The sequence below is a fragment of the Vombatus ursinus genome, unplaced genomic scaffold, assembly GCF_900497805.2.
Source record: "Vombatus ursinus unplaced genomic scaffold, bare-nosed wombat genome assembly UNPS02014961.1, whole genome shotgun sequence".
In the NCBI taxonomy this organism is placed as follows: Eukaryota; Metazoa; Chordata; class Mammalia; order Diprotodontia; family Vombatidae; genus Vombatus; species Vombatus ursinus.
The window spans coordinates 2,478,838-2,493,260 of record NW_020954739.1 but is presented as its reverse complement, the minus strand read 5'-3'; the positions used below and the strand labels follow the sequence as shown (position 1 = coordinate 2,493,260).

The window sequence follows — 14,423 nt, the reverse complement described above, 5'->3', positions numbered from 1 at the left end:
TGTTGTTGTTGTTGTTGTTGCTGTTGTTGCTGTTGCTGTTGCTGTTGTTGTTCAGAAGTTCAGAATCACTGGGATATGTAGGGCATGACCAGAAATGAAAATCTGACTCCCCACCAACTTCCCTCTTCCTCTTCCCTCAGAAGACTGGCAAGCAAGAGACTGAAGGTCCACAGTCAGAGGGAAGATTGCTCCTCACCATGCTGGAGGCTCTCCTCATTGCAGGTGATGGGAGATCAGACTGGTAGGTGATTAGTACAGATGAAAGGATCACCAAGCCCCTTACAGCCTTCTCCCAGGGAACATACACATCCGTGTTATTATTTAATTTGATCCTCAAAACAACCCTGTGAGGTAGATACTATTATTATACCCCATTTTACAGTTGAGGAAACTGAGGCAGATAGATTTTAAGTGGCTTTCCCACAGTCACACAGCTAACAAGTATTTGAGGTCAGATTTGAACTCATGTCTTCCTGACTCCAGACCCAGTACTCTATCCCATTAGATTGGGAGCTCCTTGAGAGCAGGAACTGTCTCTTGCCTTTCTTTGTGTCCCCAGCACTTAGCACACTGCCTGGCTGCCTGATTTATTGACTGAACATCCACTGCTACCTAAGCTGACTCATCCACAGAGCACTGGTTTTAGAGTCAGAGGACCCGAGTTTGAAACTTAGCTCTGATACTCCAAGCCACACTACCTTGGGCAGGTCCCCTAACTTTGTAGGGCTCTGTTTCCTCAATTGCAAAATGAGGCAATAGAACTAGATGATCACTGGGGAAGTTGGTTCACTACACCTGGTCTGGGGTGGTGCTAGATACTGAAATTCCCAGTTTATCTGGGTGAGAGGAATGAATCACAAAAGTGAGAACAAAATGTAACTATGGACCATAGACACGACTTGGGGAGACAGTGTATTTTAGGGGGAAACTCACTGATCCTTAACTCAGAGAACATGGTTCCAAATGATTTCTGATGCTTACTGGTTTGACCTTGGGCAAGTCACATAATAGCCTGAAAATTCAGTTTCTGCAATTCTGAAATGAGTGATTTAGACTAGATAGATGGTCTCTGAGGTCCCTTCCAGCTCTAAATTTGTGGTCACGTAGTGCTGTGTCCCAAAGGAGCCTCTTACATATAGTCAATGTCTTAAGTTCCCTCTCAGCTCTCATGTCCTGTGGTCTATGTGCTAAAATCCATTTCAGCTCTGCTGCTCAGTATTCCAGGATCTAAGTTCCCTTCCCTGGAGGAAAGCCAGAAACAGGCGGAGTTCTTAGCATTCCTAACACAGCAGCATTGTGAAAATAAATTGGACAACTAAGTCACATTCTTCCCCATAGGAAGCTGAGCCCAAAGAGACTGGAGTGGAAGGTGGACAATTACTTGGAGTTAGTCTCTACAAGGACCTCAGGGAACTGGAGTCTTGGGTCCAAAGACTCTGTGTAAAAGCATCTACAACAACATCCACTCACCCTTCCTAGTGGACAAACCAGAGTCTTGCTCTAACTCATGCCACCTTAGCCAAAGCCTCAAACTTTCTCCTGGAAGAGCTCATGGATCTGGCTAGTCCTCTGATCAATCTATGGGAAGGGGACCTAGGAAGACATCAGAGCTGGGTCCTTCAGGAACAGAACAGAAGATTCTGACCAAACACCCAAGTAGGTGAATCTGTAGAGGGTACTTTCCATTCATTTCAAAGGAGAAAACTCACACAAAGTAATGTGATGAATGAGTCATAGAATCTTAGAAACTTCATGCTAAAAGGGACTTCAGAATGTAGAATGTCAGAATTGGAACATAAAATTTCTTTTTTCTTTTACTTTTATCATATATTTCTTTTATCTTTTATCTTTTCCTTAATCTTTATTGATACGGCTACAAAGTACTTTTCCTACCCAATTCCTTCCCATAATTCATCCAAAAAGAAACAAAATATTTTAACTACTAAAATATAATAAAAAATTAAAATTCAAAAATAAATTTTTCTCAAGCACATATTAGTTATTTTTAACTTTAATGCAACATACCTAGTAGCATTTCTTTTGTAAATAATCTTATGAGAATCCATTTTATGATGTTTTTAAAAATCTAATCAAAGACTTATAAAGGAAAGTTCCTGTTTCCATGAGGGAAACAAAATCCTAAGTACCCTTTTGCAATCCTTCAAGAGTACATGGGTTTGATAGGAATGAAATATTCAGCATATAGACAACTTAGATTTAAGCATTGCTTAAGTATTTCAGAGTTCAACTGAAATGCTATGTGATGCTGAAGAGAAAAAGGAATTGTTTCCAAAATACTAACAATATTAAGACTTAGTCACCACAGAATAAAAATTTTCTGGGTAGTAGGACAAAATGTTCAAATTCCTCAAAGATCTCTAACAACATGAATGTTTGGCTAGATTTGATGTTTGGTATGAAAGTAGATGATAGAAAATTTTAAATAAGCAACAATGTCTTAATTATGGGCACAAGTGTCAACTAAAATCACTACACATAGTAACAAAGTCATATAAACTATTGACAGACCAGAAATAAAAATAACTTCAAATAGAGATGAGTTTTCCAAAGTTCTTTTAGGGAACACACTGGAAAAAGGTAAATTCTTTGTGTGTGAGGGATGAGTCAAAATAAATAATTAGAGGAGAGTTAAGTAAACTTAATTCTTTTCCCAGTCCCTACCAGATGAAATTTTAGATCACCCAAATATTCAGTAAAGGTGTCCAAAAGATCTAGTGAAATATCATTAGTTATGCATCTTTTGATTATGCCTGGCAATTTGTCATTGATTTCATTTGGCTAACCATCAACCAGTAATTCTGCCAAATAAATTCTCACACTCAACAAACTCAGGAGGGCAGTCTCATCCCATTTATTACACCACTTTAATTCTATGGAAGGTTTGTAAAGTTTAGCCTTTCAATATGTTTTCAAACAAACTGCAGGTTATTCACTAGCATTATAATAAGTGATAACAAAAAATGCAACATGAGAAACGATTGAAATTAAACAGCACTTGTTAAAATAAATAAACCAAATACAATTTATGTTATTGTACACTGCCCATAGTTGATAGTTGTATATGACATATGCAGCTGATGAAGCTTCCAAAATCGCAAAATTAGAATTTTGAAGCTTCCAAAATCTTAAATAAAAAAAAAATATGTACACTTTGGTCTACAAGACTCAAGTTATTATTTGGACATAGTTAAATGCTTTTATTTTTCCCCAATATTTCAAAGTCATTGTTATAGAACAACTGCCTCCTTCTGCTTGGATGAAAGATTTGCCAAGCATTTGTGTGGCAAAGATGGGCACAAATGTGAAACTGACCAACAGGCAGTTCTCTTGAATAGTGTTAATTTACGAAAAGTGGCAAACTTTTATACCAAGACAATTAACTTCAAAAATACTTTTTCATTAAATATGCATATCTACAGGTATGAAGATTAATGTCAATATTCACTGTTTTCAATGTGAAAACAATAAAATGTAATTTTAATCAATTGTGCATTCACTAGAGTCCTTAAAGGAACCACAAAAATAATTTTTGTAATTAAAAAACTCTTATTGTTGAGTTTTGTTTTACCTTCAGGTTTGTAAATTCAGAGCAAATGTACTGTTCTAGTAAGCAGGATTCTGATCCATTCTAACATGAGGGCTTGGAAGTCTAAAATTTAATTATTCCTAATGGTAGGTCCAGAGAAATTAACAACTGCTTACTTAGCTTTGAGTTGTTAATATTCCAGCACTGTACAGCTTGGGTTGACCCCAATTTAGTTAACCAATCAGAATTAAAAATTGATTAGGCCCTTCAAGAATCAACCATGTGCTTCATTAGAAGTCATGGCAGTTTACTGATTCCTTGCATGAAGTTTCGTTGAAGCACAAATTTGCCTCTGGTTTCTCTTGAGCTACCAAGATGTTAGACTAAAGGCACCAGGTAGGGGCCAACCAAAGATCTATGATTGGAAGGTAATAGTTCAAGTCAGTGTTGATATAGCATGCTGAAAACTATTGATTCAGGTTGATTTAGAATGGGGAAAAGGGGCATTCCATTAATACAGGAGTTAGCTGTGCCATAAAGAAAGGTGCATTTAAAGATTCCTTCAAAACAGGTTAAAATTAAATTGTCACTCAGAAGAAGGAAGAATTTTATTTTCTTCTTCCGCCTATATCTGTGATCAACCACGTTTCTTGTGTCTTATGAGTTAATATCAATGCTTTTTAATGCATCTGCTCCTTGTGAAACTGAAACACATTTTCTCCAACTTCTGGTACTTAAATAATTCTCTTGATAGAATCTTTTCTCTCAAGTTCAGTTTTACCTGTTTGTTGTTCTGAATAGCCAACCACCACCAGGAATTCACAGATGGGAATGCTGTTTTCAAGACTTATACCTTATACTGGAGTATATAGGAGTACTCAGTATTCCTGTGATAATAATATAGCTATCTAAAGGCTTCTGATTGCTAGAAGCAGATGTAGAAGGACCCAGAAAAGGAAGGACTTGATTTTTCCACCTAGGAATAAAAGCTATTCCTTCCACCTCAAAATAACATAAATTCCAATTCTTCCTAAACAAAGTCATCTGAGTTAAATAATGTAATAGGTAATATTTATATCACATTTTAAGGTATACAAAGCACTTTACATATGTTAGCACATTTGATCCTCATAACAAATCTGTAAGATAGGTGCTATCTCCATTTTACAAATAAAGCAACTGAGGCACAGAAATGTTAAGTGATTTTCCAGAGTCACACAGCTAGTGTTTGAGGCAGGATTTGAAGTCAAAGTCTTTCTGTCTCCAAATACAGAATTCTATCTACTGCACCAGAAATCCAATCCTTCCCCAGAGGGCAAGGATTCTCATCCCAAAGCCACATTCCATTTAAGAATGGGTGCTTTATGTTGGCTGATTATGTTGGCTTTAAAGAAGGTAGCAAGCACTGGGTTTTACTCCGTAAGGACTTTAATATTTAAGTATCCACAAGAATAAGAATTCTCCATACCCACGTGAGGCAGCAGCACCTCTACATCCAATGAGTTCCCCTTGCTTTTCTAGTACCCACTGAAGAGGAGGCTGGTGGCAGACGTGGCCAAGGCCACTGGCCATTGATGGAGCACGGAGGGAAGAGAACCCTATGTGGATCAACTCAGGGACCCCTGAAGCCAGGATAGTGGGGTAGGGGAGGAAGTCTAGAAATGGAAAGGCTGGAAAAAGAGAGAAACCATCCCACAGGAGGAGGGGGAGGAGGAAGAGGATGAGGAGGAACGACTCAACAGTACTTAGAATTCAAAACCAGAAAGGACTTAGTATAGAAATAGGCTAGAGGAGATCTTAGCATATAAAATGTTCAAGCTCAAAACTAACTTGAAACATCAGAGTTGCAAAGGGCTAAAAATAGCCAACTGGTGGCTCACCCTGCCACAAGTCTCTCCTCACTCCAGTCCATCCTCCACTCAGATGTCAAATTGATCTTCCTTCAGCATAGGTTTGACCATGTCACCTCTGCTCCCAATCTGATAAACTACAGTGGCTCCCCATTGCCCCTAGAAACAAATACAAAATCTTCTGTTTGACTTCATAATCTTTACAGATGGCCCATTCCTACTTTTCCTGTCTCTTTACTCACCCCTAAGTACTCTGTGCTCTAGTGACAGTGGCTACCTTATTATTTCTCACACAAGACTCTCCATCTTCCAACCTGAGAATTTTCACTGGCTGCCCCAGAAATAGTACGCTTGTAAGTTCAGGCATGGCAAGAAGTTTCAGAAAAATAGTCTATATGTTAATGACAGAATCAGGTTTCAAGAAACATTTGAAAAGATACAATATAATGAGAAGAAATTTACTAGTAATGTACTAGTGCTGGTAGTAAAAAAATTTACTAGTAAACTAGAAATTTACAAGTAATCCATATAAAATCCTATTCCTTTGTTCCAAAAAGCAACTGCACAAACACAGATGTGTCCAGACAAGAGTTTCTCTGAAAAAAAGATATGAGGATATTAGTCAACTGCTATCCCAGTGTTGAGAGCTAGGTGGCACAGTGGATAGAGTACTAAACCTAGAGTCAAGTACACCTGAGTACAAAAGCAGCAGCATTATTTCTCATTATCCAGGTCTGTGGAATCTCTCCCTTTCTCCACAGTTTCTCAGAGAATACTTCCAGTGACTCAACAGTCACATTCCCTAGGATTTCCAGGACCCTGTGATGTAGTTTATCCAGGCTGATTCACTGGAAAATTCACTAAATTTAGTAGCATTTAGAAAATAATTTACTAAATAAAGGGCAGTCAGATTGTCTCTTACCATCTCCTCATTTATCTTGACTTTCAGATCCATATTAAACATGCTCGTTCTAGTCTCCTGAAACTACTCCTTATCTAAAGACCATTCATACAGTTTGACAGAAAAAACAAAAGTAAGATTTCATAAGTCCTTTTTCTTTTTGTGTGTTTTAATTTCCACTCCAAATGTTCATATGGACTATTTGCGTCCAACCTGTGACAGAGCCTTCTGAGCTCATATTGGTCTGATCACCACAATCAGACACACTGTAACTTGACTTCAACATAGTGATGTCATTTTGGTCCTTTTCAAGCATGAAGGAAAACAACCAACCAGGCATTTTCATTATTCTATCTACGCTGAATGGTCTTCCTATACTTCGTTCAGTCTTTCTCTTTCTCCAAAAAAAGAGTTTAAAAGTTCTTTTTCATTTAGGGAAGTGGGGAACCTAAGTGGCACAGTGAATAGAGGTCCAGGCCTAGAGTAAGGAAGTCTGAGCTCAAAACCAGCTTCAGACACTTACTAGCTACGTTACCCTGGACAAGTCACTTAACCCTGTGTGCCTCAGGGTTGCTCATCTGTAAAATGAGCAAGAGAAGGAAATGACAAATCATTGTAGTATCTTTGCCAAGAAAACCCTAAATGCAGTCACCGAGAGTCGGACGTCACTGCAAATGGCTGAATGACAATTCATTACTGGATATTACCACCACACTTCAATCATTCTAATCTCTAGCACCCCTGATGAAATATTTTCATGGGATGGGGGCACATATTCATATTCATCTTCTATTACTTGCCCTTGCTTTCATCTTCTGAAAAGATATTTCCAAAATCTGTAACGATCAGTGGATTCTCTCTGTACCTTTTTTGGTTTCTTTAGACTTTCTCTTTCTCATCACAACTGTTTGTGTTTTAAGAATTTCATTCTTGAGAGCTTCCCATTCCTCCTTACCCTATAGCATTTTAAGCTGTGGGATACAAACCATCTTCTTTCTGAACCCTTTGAAATTTGCTTTCCCAGAATCTAGAGCATGCATCAGATAATGCTAACTTGCTTATCCTTTATCACAAATTTTAAGTTAGACTGGTCATATCCTTTCAAGGTTCCAATAATTTCTGCCTCAAAAACCATGTTCTCCACATTGGTTGTAATCAGGTTCAGAATCATACACCCCCTGACCTTATGGTTTTCCCCTCACATTTTTGAGAACAAAGGTACTATTATAACAATCAAAAAAATCCATTGGCTCTTGTGCTTTGTGCAGAAAAGAGTATCTGCATATTTAAATAATTATTATTACCTTTTCATGTCTCTCCATCAGGCCTGTGATCAGTTTCCCAAACCCTTGATGTATTTATTCTTTCTTAATAAGAAGCCTATAGTGTACAAGAATGCTGTTTCTCTTTTTCTTTCCATTGATCCTCAGCAAAATGGTATTAGCCAGTCAATAAACATTTATTATTTACTGTTCATCAGGCACTGTGCTAAGTGCTGGGGATACAAAGAAAGCTTTTTTAAGCAGTTTCTGCTGTCAAGGAACTCACAGTCTAATCAGAAGACAACATAAAAACAACTATTTCCAAACAAAATTTGAATAAAAGGTAAATTATAAACAATCATCGGAGGGACATATTTGCACTAGTCAAGGTAAGAGGTGATTAAGGCCTTCACCACTGTAGTAGAAGGTCAGAGGAGAAAATAAGGTATATAAGAGAGATAGTATGAAGGCAAAATCGACAGGACTTGGCAACAGATTGGATGTGGGGGGTAGGAGTGACAGAAAGTGGAGCATGTGAGGAAGGTTATAAGCTTGGAAAGGTGGTATCCTCAAGAGTAAAAGGGAAGTTGGGAAGAAAGGAAGTTTTTGGGGAAAAGATAACAAATTCAGTTTTGGACATGTTTGAGATTTCCAATAAAAAACTAGAGATATAAGCCTAGACGTCAGGGGAGAAGTTGGAGGTAGACAAATAAGTTTGAGAATCATTTGCATAAAGATAATAATTGAATCCACCATACTTCCTTTATCTGGTTCTTAGATTTCTTTGTCTGAAACTATATTGTCTAAATATACAGTGCTAACTATCCATCACTCTTTTATCTATTTTGTCCTTTTAAATAAAGGATAACTTTTCAAAGTAAGATCAAATGAGACAATATCTGTAAAGTGTATAGCACAGTGCCTGGCACAACACTAAGTTTGTAAGAAAGGCGTATTGTCTTTCCCTTTCTCCCCCAATGTCTAAACTACTGTGTTTGGATTCCTTTGCAGCTCTATCAACAGGGAAGCCCCATGACTATCTTCCCAAAATCCTTCCAACAGTCAGCATTTCTATCTTTTGTCATATTTCCAAATTTTCAGAGTGAGGTGAAACTGCAGAGTATTATTATTAATGTTTTGGAACATGTTTTCCTGAGGTCATTTATAGTTAACAATTCTTGTTTAGAAAAATATTTGTTTCCACTCTTTGACTCCTTGTTTATTGGGAAATGGCCCTTATGTAATACAGCTCTTCTCAATTCCCTATATATGTTGGCATAATATACTATTAGCAGTGGCATTTTCTTTAGTGCAAATATTTTCCCACTATTCCATTCTCTTCCAATTTTATCTTTACTGATTTTGTTCATACAAAAATATTCAAACCAACTTTAAATGGGCCTCTTTAGTTTCATCTCTTTTTCCCATGTGCTTCCCAGCAGACCCATGGAAGGAGGAAATCAATCAAGCATCTCTGAGTTTATCCTCCTGGGCCTTTCAAACCAGCCTGAACAGGAGAGGCTTCTGTTTTTCCTATTCCTGGTTATGTACCTTATCACAGTGCTATGGAACCTGCTTATCATTCTGGCCATTAGAACTGACTCCCACCTTCACACCCCCATGTACTTCTTCCTTAGCAATTTGTCCCTCGTTGACATCTGCTTCACATCCAGCACTGTCCCCAAGATGTTGGTTAACCACATATCTGGAAATAAAGCAATTTCTTACACCAGTTGCCTGACACAAGTGTTCTTCTTCAGCTGGTTTGCAGGATTAGATAGTATCATCCTTGCCTCCATGGCCTATGACCGCTATGTGGCTATCTGTGTCCCATTACACTATACCATGATCATGACCCAAAAAGTCTGTGCCCGACTAGTAGCAGTGTGCTGGTTTTGGGCCTGTATTGATGCCCTGATCCACACTGCCTCTCTGACCCGACTGTCATTTTGTGGCCACAATGAAATTCATCATTTCTTCTGTGATCTCAGTGTGGTGATAAGGTTGGCCTGCTCAGATACCTTCCTCAATGACATGATGGTCTACACAGTAGGAGGACTGACAGCCGTCATGCCCTTCATTGGCATCCTCATCTCGTACACGCGCATTTTCATTGCCGTCCTGAAGATCCCATCGGCTCATGGGAAACAGAAAGCTTTCAACACATGTGGCTCCCACCTTACTGTGGTCTGTCTCTTCTATGGAACAATCATTGGAGTGTACTTTAACCCCACATCCACCCATACAGCCCAAAAGGACACAGCATCAGCTGTGATGTACACTGTGGTCACCCCCATGCTGAATCCTTTCATCTACAGCCTGAGGAACAAAGATATGAAGGGAGCCCTGAGAATGCTCGTCACCAGGAAGTCAGGCCTCTGTCTATGACTGTAGACATCCTCCTGGGACCGGCTGCCTGTGTCTCCAACAATAATCCAATGATTTAACAAATTTGCAATAAAATGTCTCAAGTATGATAAATGAAGTCAATTGTTCACCTGTCTACACTAGTGGTGTTGCATTGTGATAAGATCATGGGAGCTTTGTTTCTCCTTCTGGTTCTACCCAGTTCTTAGCTGAGCTATTATAATCTCCTGTGCCTCAGTTTCTTCATCTGAGAAATGAAGGGGCAACTACACAGAGAGTACTTTATAGGGCTAGACAAAATGAAATTCTGCACGGTACAGGCTTACTTGCCTGGAGCACTGAATAGTCTCCATTGTGAGACATGGCCTCAGGCCTTCCTGATTTCAAGACCTCTCCCTCTGTTTTACTATTTATGCCACACTGCTGCTTTAAGAAAAGCTGACAATAAAGAATTTACACCAACATAGGAAAGCTTTTAGGAACTAATGCAGAGCAAAGTAAGGAGAAGCAAAAGAAATATATACATACATACAAATACAGATATATAATATGCAACAAAAAAATGAATTCTGTGTAATTATGAGAAAAAGTTGGTGAAACATACTATGCTCTCTTCTTTGCATACATGAGAGACTATGGGTGTGGGATATTGTATGTACCATCTTACATCATCAATGTGTTGGTTGCTTTCATCAAACTTTTTTTTAAAAAATGTTTCCAGGCAACAGGAAACCAGCATTTATTAAATACTTACTATGAAGGAATGATCTAGTAGACATGAACATTGAAGATAAGTGAAAGAGTGGGGATGCTAGAAGGGGAAATATGCTAATGGAGATGGGATGGAATAGGATTTCTTGTGCACGTACAGGGGTTGGTTTTGTCTAGGCAAAGGGCCACCTCATCAAGTGAGACAGCAGTGAAGGGGGAAATGGTGGCAGAAGGCATCTGGGTGATGTGAACAATGAGGAGGGGAGAAAAGAGAGCGCCTTATGAATGGCATCAATTTTTTCAGTAAAATATGAAGCAAGGTTCTCATTTGATAAGGTGACAGGAAGAGGAGCCATGGGAAATTTGAGGAAGGATGAAAAGGTTTAGGAGTGGATAATGAGTTAATTAGGGATGAATAAAGAATTTGCCTAGTAGCAGTGAGGACCCAATTGAAGTTATATAACATAAATTTGCATGCTTAGGGAACTCTTGCTGACTACATGATCTCTATCTTTGTTCATCAATCTGATAAGATAGGTAAAGGACTCAGGAGAAGAGGACAGTGTACAGTTTAATTGTCTTGCTAAGGGGTCAAAAAAGCAAACTAGGGCAGGGGTGACAGCCCAAGAGAAAACTAAAGGATCAAGAGATTGGAGGTCACAATGTAGACGAAGAACAGGGTTTGGTATCAGAAGGCAGAGGGAGAAAAGGAATGCAAATAGATTGTGATCAGATAAGGGAATCAGAGAAGAGCAATTTCAGTGTTCCTGTAAGAAGACAACACACAAAAGTGACCCAACAGAGCAATGGGGGTAGAAGGTAATAAACCTGCTTGGTGGGCATGGTGGCAAAGTTCTTAGAATCAGAAAAACAATAAAATAAAATTTTTAAATAGAGTCAGAAATAACTGGAAAGGGAATGAAGCCTAGCCAGCCTTGATCTATTCCGAAAATGAAGACACCAGGAGGCACTTACCAATGGGACGAAGATGGCAGGAGCAGAGTTATCTGCCAGGGCAAGAAGGCCATAGGTGCTGAGGGAAGTTCCAGGGTGAGAGGGCAGTTGAGGCATTGTGAGTCCTGAGGACCAGAAACAGAGCCAGGAGCAGAATGAAATATTTGAGATTTTTTTTCTCTTTGTTTCAAGGGAAAGCTCAATGAGCAGAAGAGGTAGAGATACAATTAGAAATTAAGGTGACATAAAATAAGAGATCAACAAAAAATTAAAATTTATTACATAAAATATAGTGGGAAACTGAGATTATTTTCAAGGTCCCTTTCATCTCTGACATTTTATTATTCTATGATCTAGGTTCAAGTGTTTCCTTGGTCACTCTTTAGCTGTATGATTATGAGTAATTTCAATTTTCAAGGTCTCCACTTAGAAAAATTACAGAATATCCTCAATTTAATGGATTTCAGGGATCATAGAATCTAAGCTCTACTGGATCACGAATCCCTTCTATAGCACTGATTAACAAGGCTCTCTTCAATACCTTTCTAAAGGTAGTGTATGTACCATGTACTAGAGAAACAAATATTAAGACATGAATGTAATGGAGTATTACTGTACTGTAAAAAAACAATGAATACAGAGATAAACTGGAAAGACTTACATGAACTAATACATAGTAAAATGAGTTAAGAAAACAATATTTAAATTGCTACAACAACATAAATGGAAAGAACAACAAACTCAAAATAATCAAAATGGATGCTGAGAAATTAAAAAAAAAAAAAACAAGATCAACACCAAGAAGAAACAGAAGATATTTTCCCCACTTCTTTACTGAGGTGGTGGGTCAATGTGTGTAGGACATGGCATAGAATATCAGATAATTTTGATGTAATGATTGGTTTGCTGATTTTTTTTTTTCTTCGTCTTTCTGAGTGGTGGGAAGTCGTTAGGTCAACAAGCACTTATCAAGCACCTATGTGAGGTTCACGTACTGAGTTCTCGGAGGGAGCCTCCCTCTGTGCGTGCTCTGGCATGTCCACTCTGGCTGCTGCCAGCTGTGACTCCGACTCCCGGAAAAGGCTGCGGAGAAACCGCTGAAGTCGTGCTGCGCATGCCCGGAGACGAAGCAAGCCCGGGATGCCTGCATCATTGAGAAAGGAGAACACTGTGGACATCTAATTGAAGCTCACCAGGCGTGTATGAGAGCCCTGGGATTCAAAATATGAATGAAAGAGGAAGTAGAGTATGGAAGGTTGTCCGATATTGGAAGAATAGTTCCTAAGGAATGAATTGAGGTGGACTGAGTTGTCACAAAAACAACCCCCCTCCCACCCTAGCCTGACCTCCTGAGTTTCTACTTCAAAGAATCGCCAATCCACAATTGTAAATTTCACTACATCAAAGGATTAGTATCTACGATTGAAAACTGTTGGGTATAAAGCTTTGTTATTTCTCTTGCCTGGCACTGTTTCTCCTAGGATTGCATCCAGGGGACAGTGGCCGGCCGGCTCCAGTAAATGCTCTCTATTTTCTAATTTGGCGTGTGTCTGGTTACTCTCGGCCCGTCCATTTCATTTGGAGGTTCCACCGAGATTGCCCTCTGGGCACCAGACACGGGCATCTCTGGAAGGCCAGGCTTCTCACCGTCCAGGGGGTGGCCACCAGGAAGACGTTCCCTGGCCCCGAACGCTGAGATAGCCCGTGCGCACCAGGCTGCCCGGACCACAAATCCTCAATTGGGCATAGAGCAATCTGTAATCTGTCTGTTCTGGTGAGTACTCTTCTGAAGGAAGTGGCCAGGCTGGACGCAGCTGCAACACCCTTACTGACCTCCACGGGACGCCGTGTGAGAGTCCTGCCTGTCTGATTGTGTCTGTCCGGTGCCGATGTCACTGTGTGTGTGTGTGTGTGTGTGTGTGTGTGTGTGTGTGTGTGTGTCCACTGTGCGCTCCGTGGCGGGGTGGGGGGGAAGACTTCCTGCCTCATTCTCCAGGTTGTTCGGAACTGAGACGGGTTCGTTCCCCGCTACTGTGTCAGGAGCATCCAGGGTTTTGACTGTGTCTTTTTCCCGTTTTTGTGTCGACTGTGTGTGTGCGTCTATCTACTATTTGTTCCGTGAGAAGGGGGGTGTAAATTCCTGTCTCATTGTCCAGGTTGTTCGGAATTGAGGCAGTTTGATTCCCCTCTACCCTGTCTTGACTGTGTCTTCCCTGTGTCCGTGTTTGGTCCTTGCCTACGTGAGCACGTCTATTTGTTACTCTTTTCTTTCTCAGTCCTTAATCCACCATGGGACAGGGACCCTCGAGCCCTAAGCCAGGCTCCCCTCTCTTTATTGTCTTACGGAACTTCAAGCAATATCGGCGTATAGCAGAAGGTTATGGGTTTCAGGTTACTAAGAAGAAACTAGCTCTTTTGCCAACAGGAATGGCCCACCTTCGAGGTAGGCTGGCCCCCGGAGGGTACGTTTGACGTCTCGGTGGCCGGCCGGGTAAGGGGAGTTGTCTATGGTATACCTGGCCACCCCGATCAGGTCCCCTATATCACCGCCTGGATTGATTTCAAACCCCCTTCGGGACCACTACAGGTCCAGGCTCTTTCAAAACTAAGACCAGGAACGGAATCAAAGACGACCTTTAGCTGCAAGCCTCCCGAAAGTCCTAAGGTCGTCACACAGCTCTCTCCTGTCTTACCACCCCCTGATTCTGACCCCCTAGATCCAGCCGAGTACTCCCAGTCCCAGGTTTCAGATCCACCCCTGTACCCAACCTCAGGGGGTCTCTGAGCCCCTCAGCCCCTCCTCTGATAAGTCCACCCCATACTCGAGCAGG

The 14,423-nt window shown here is 40.2% G+C and overlaps 1 protein-coding gene across 1 annotated transcript; it reads left to right on the top strand.

Annotated features, from left to right (window-relative positions):
* Positions 1 to 9,006: 9,006 nt before the first annotated feature.
* LOC114030563 (olfactory receptor 1361-like) lies at positions 9,007 to 9,948 on the top strand. The gene has a single exon (XM_027845420.1). The coding sequence runs from the start codon at positions 9,007 to 9,009 to the stop codon at positions 9,946 to 9,948; it is 942 nt and encodes a 313-aa protein (XP_027701221.1).
* The last annotated feature ends 4,475 nt before the right edge of the window (positions 9,949 to 14,423 follow it).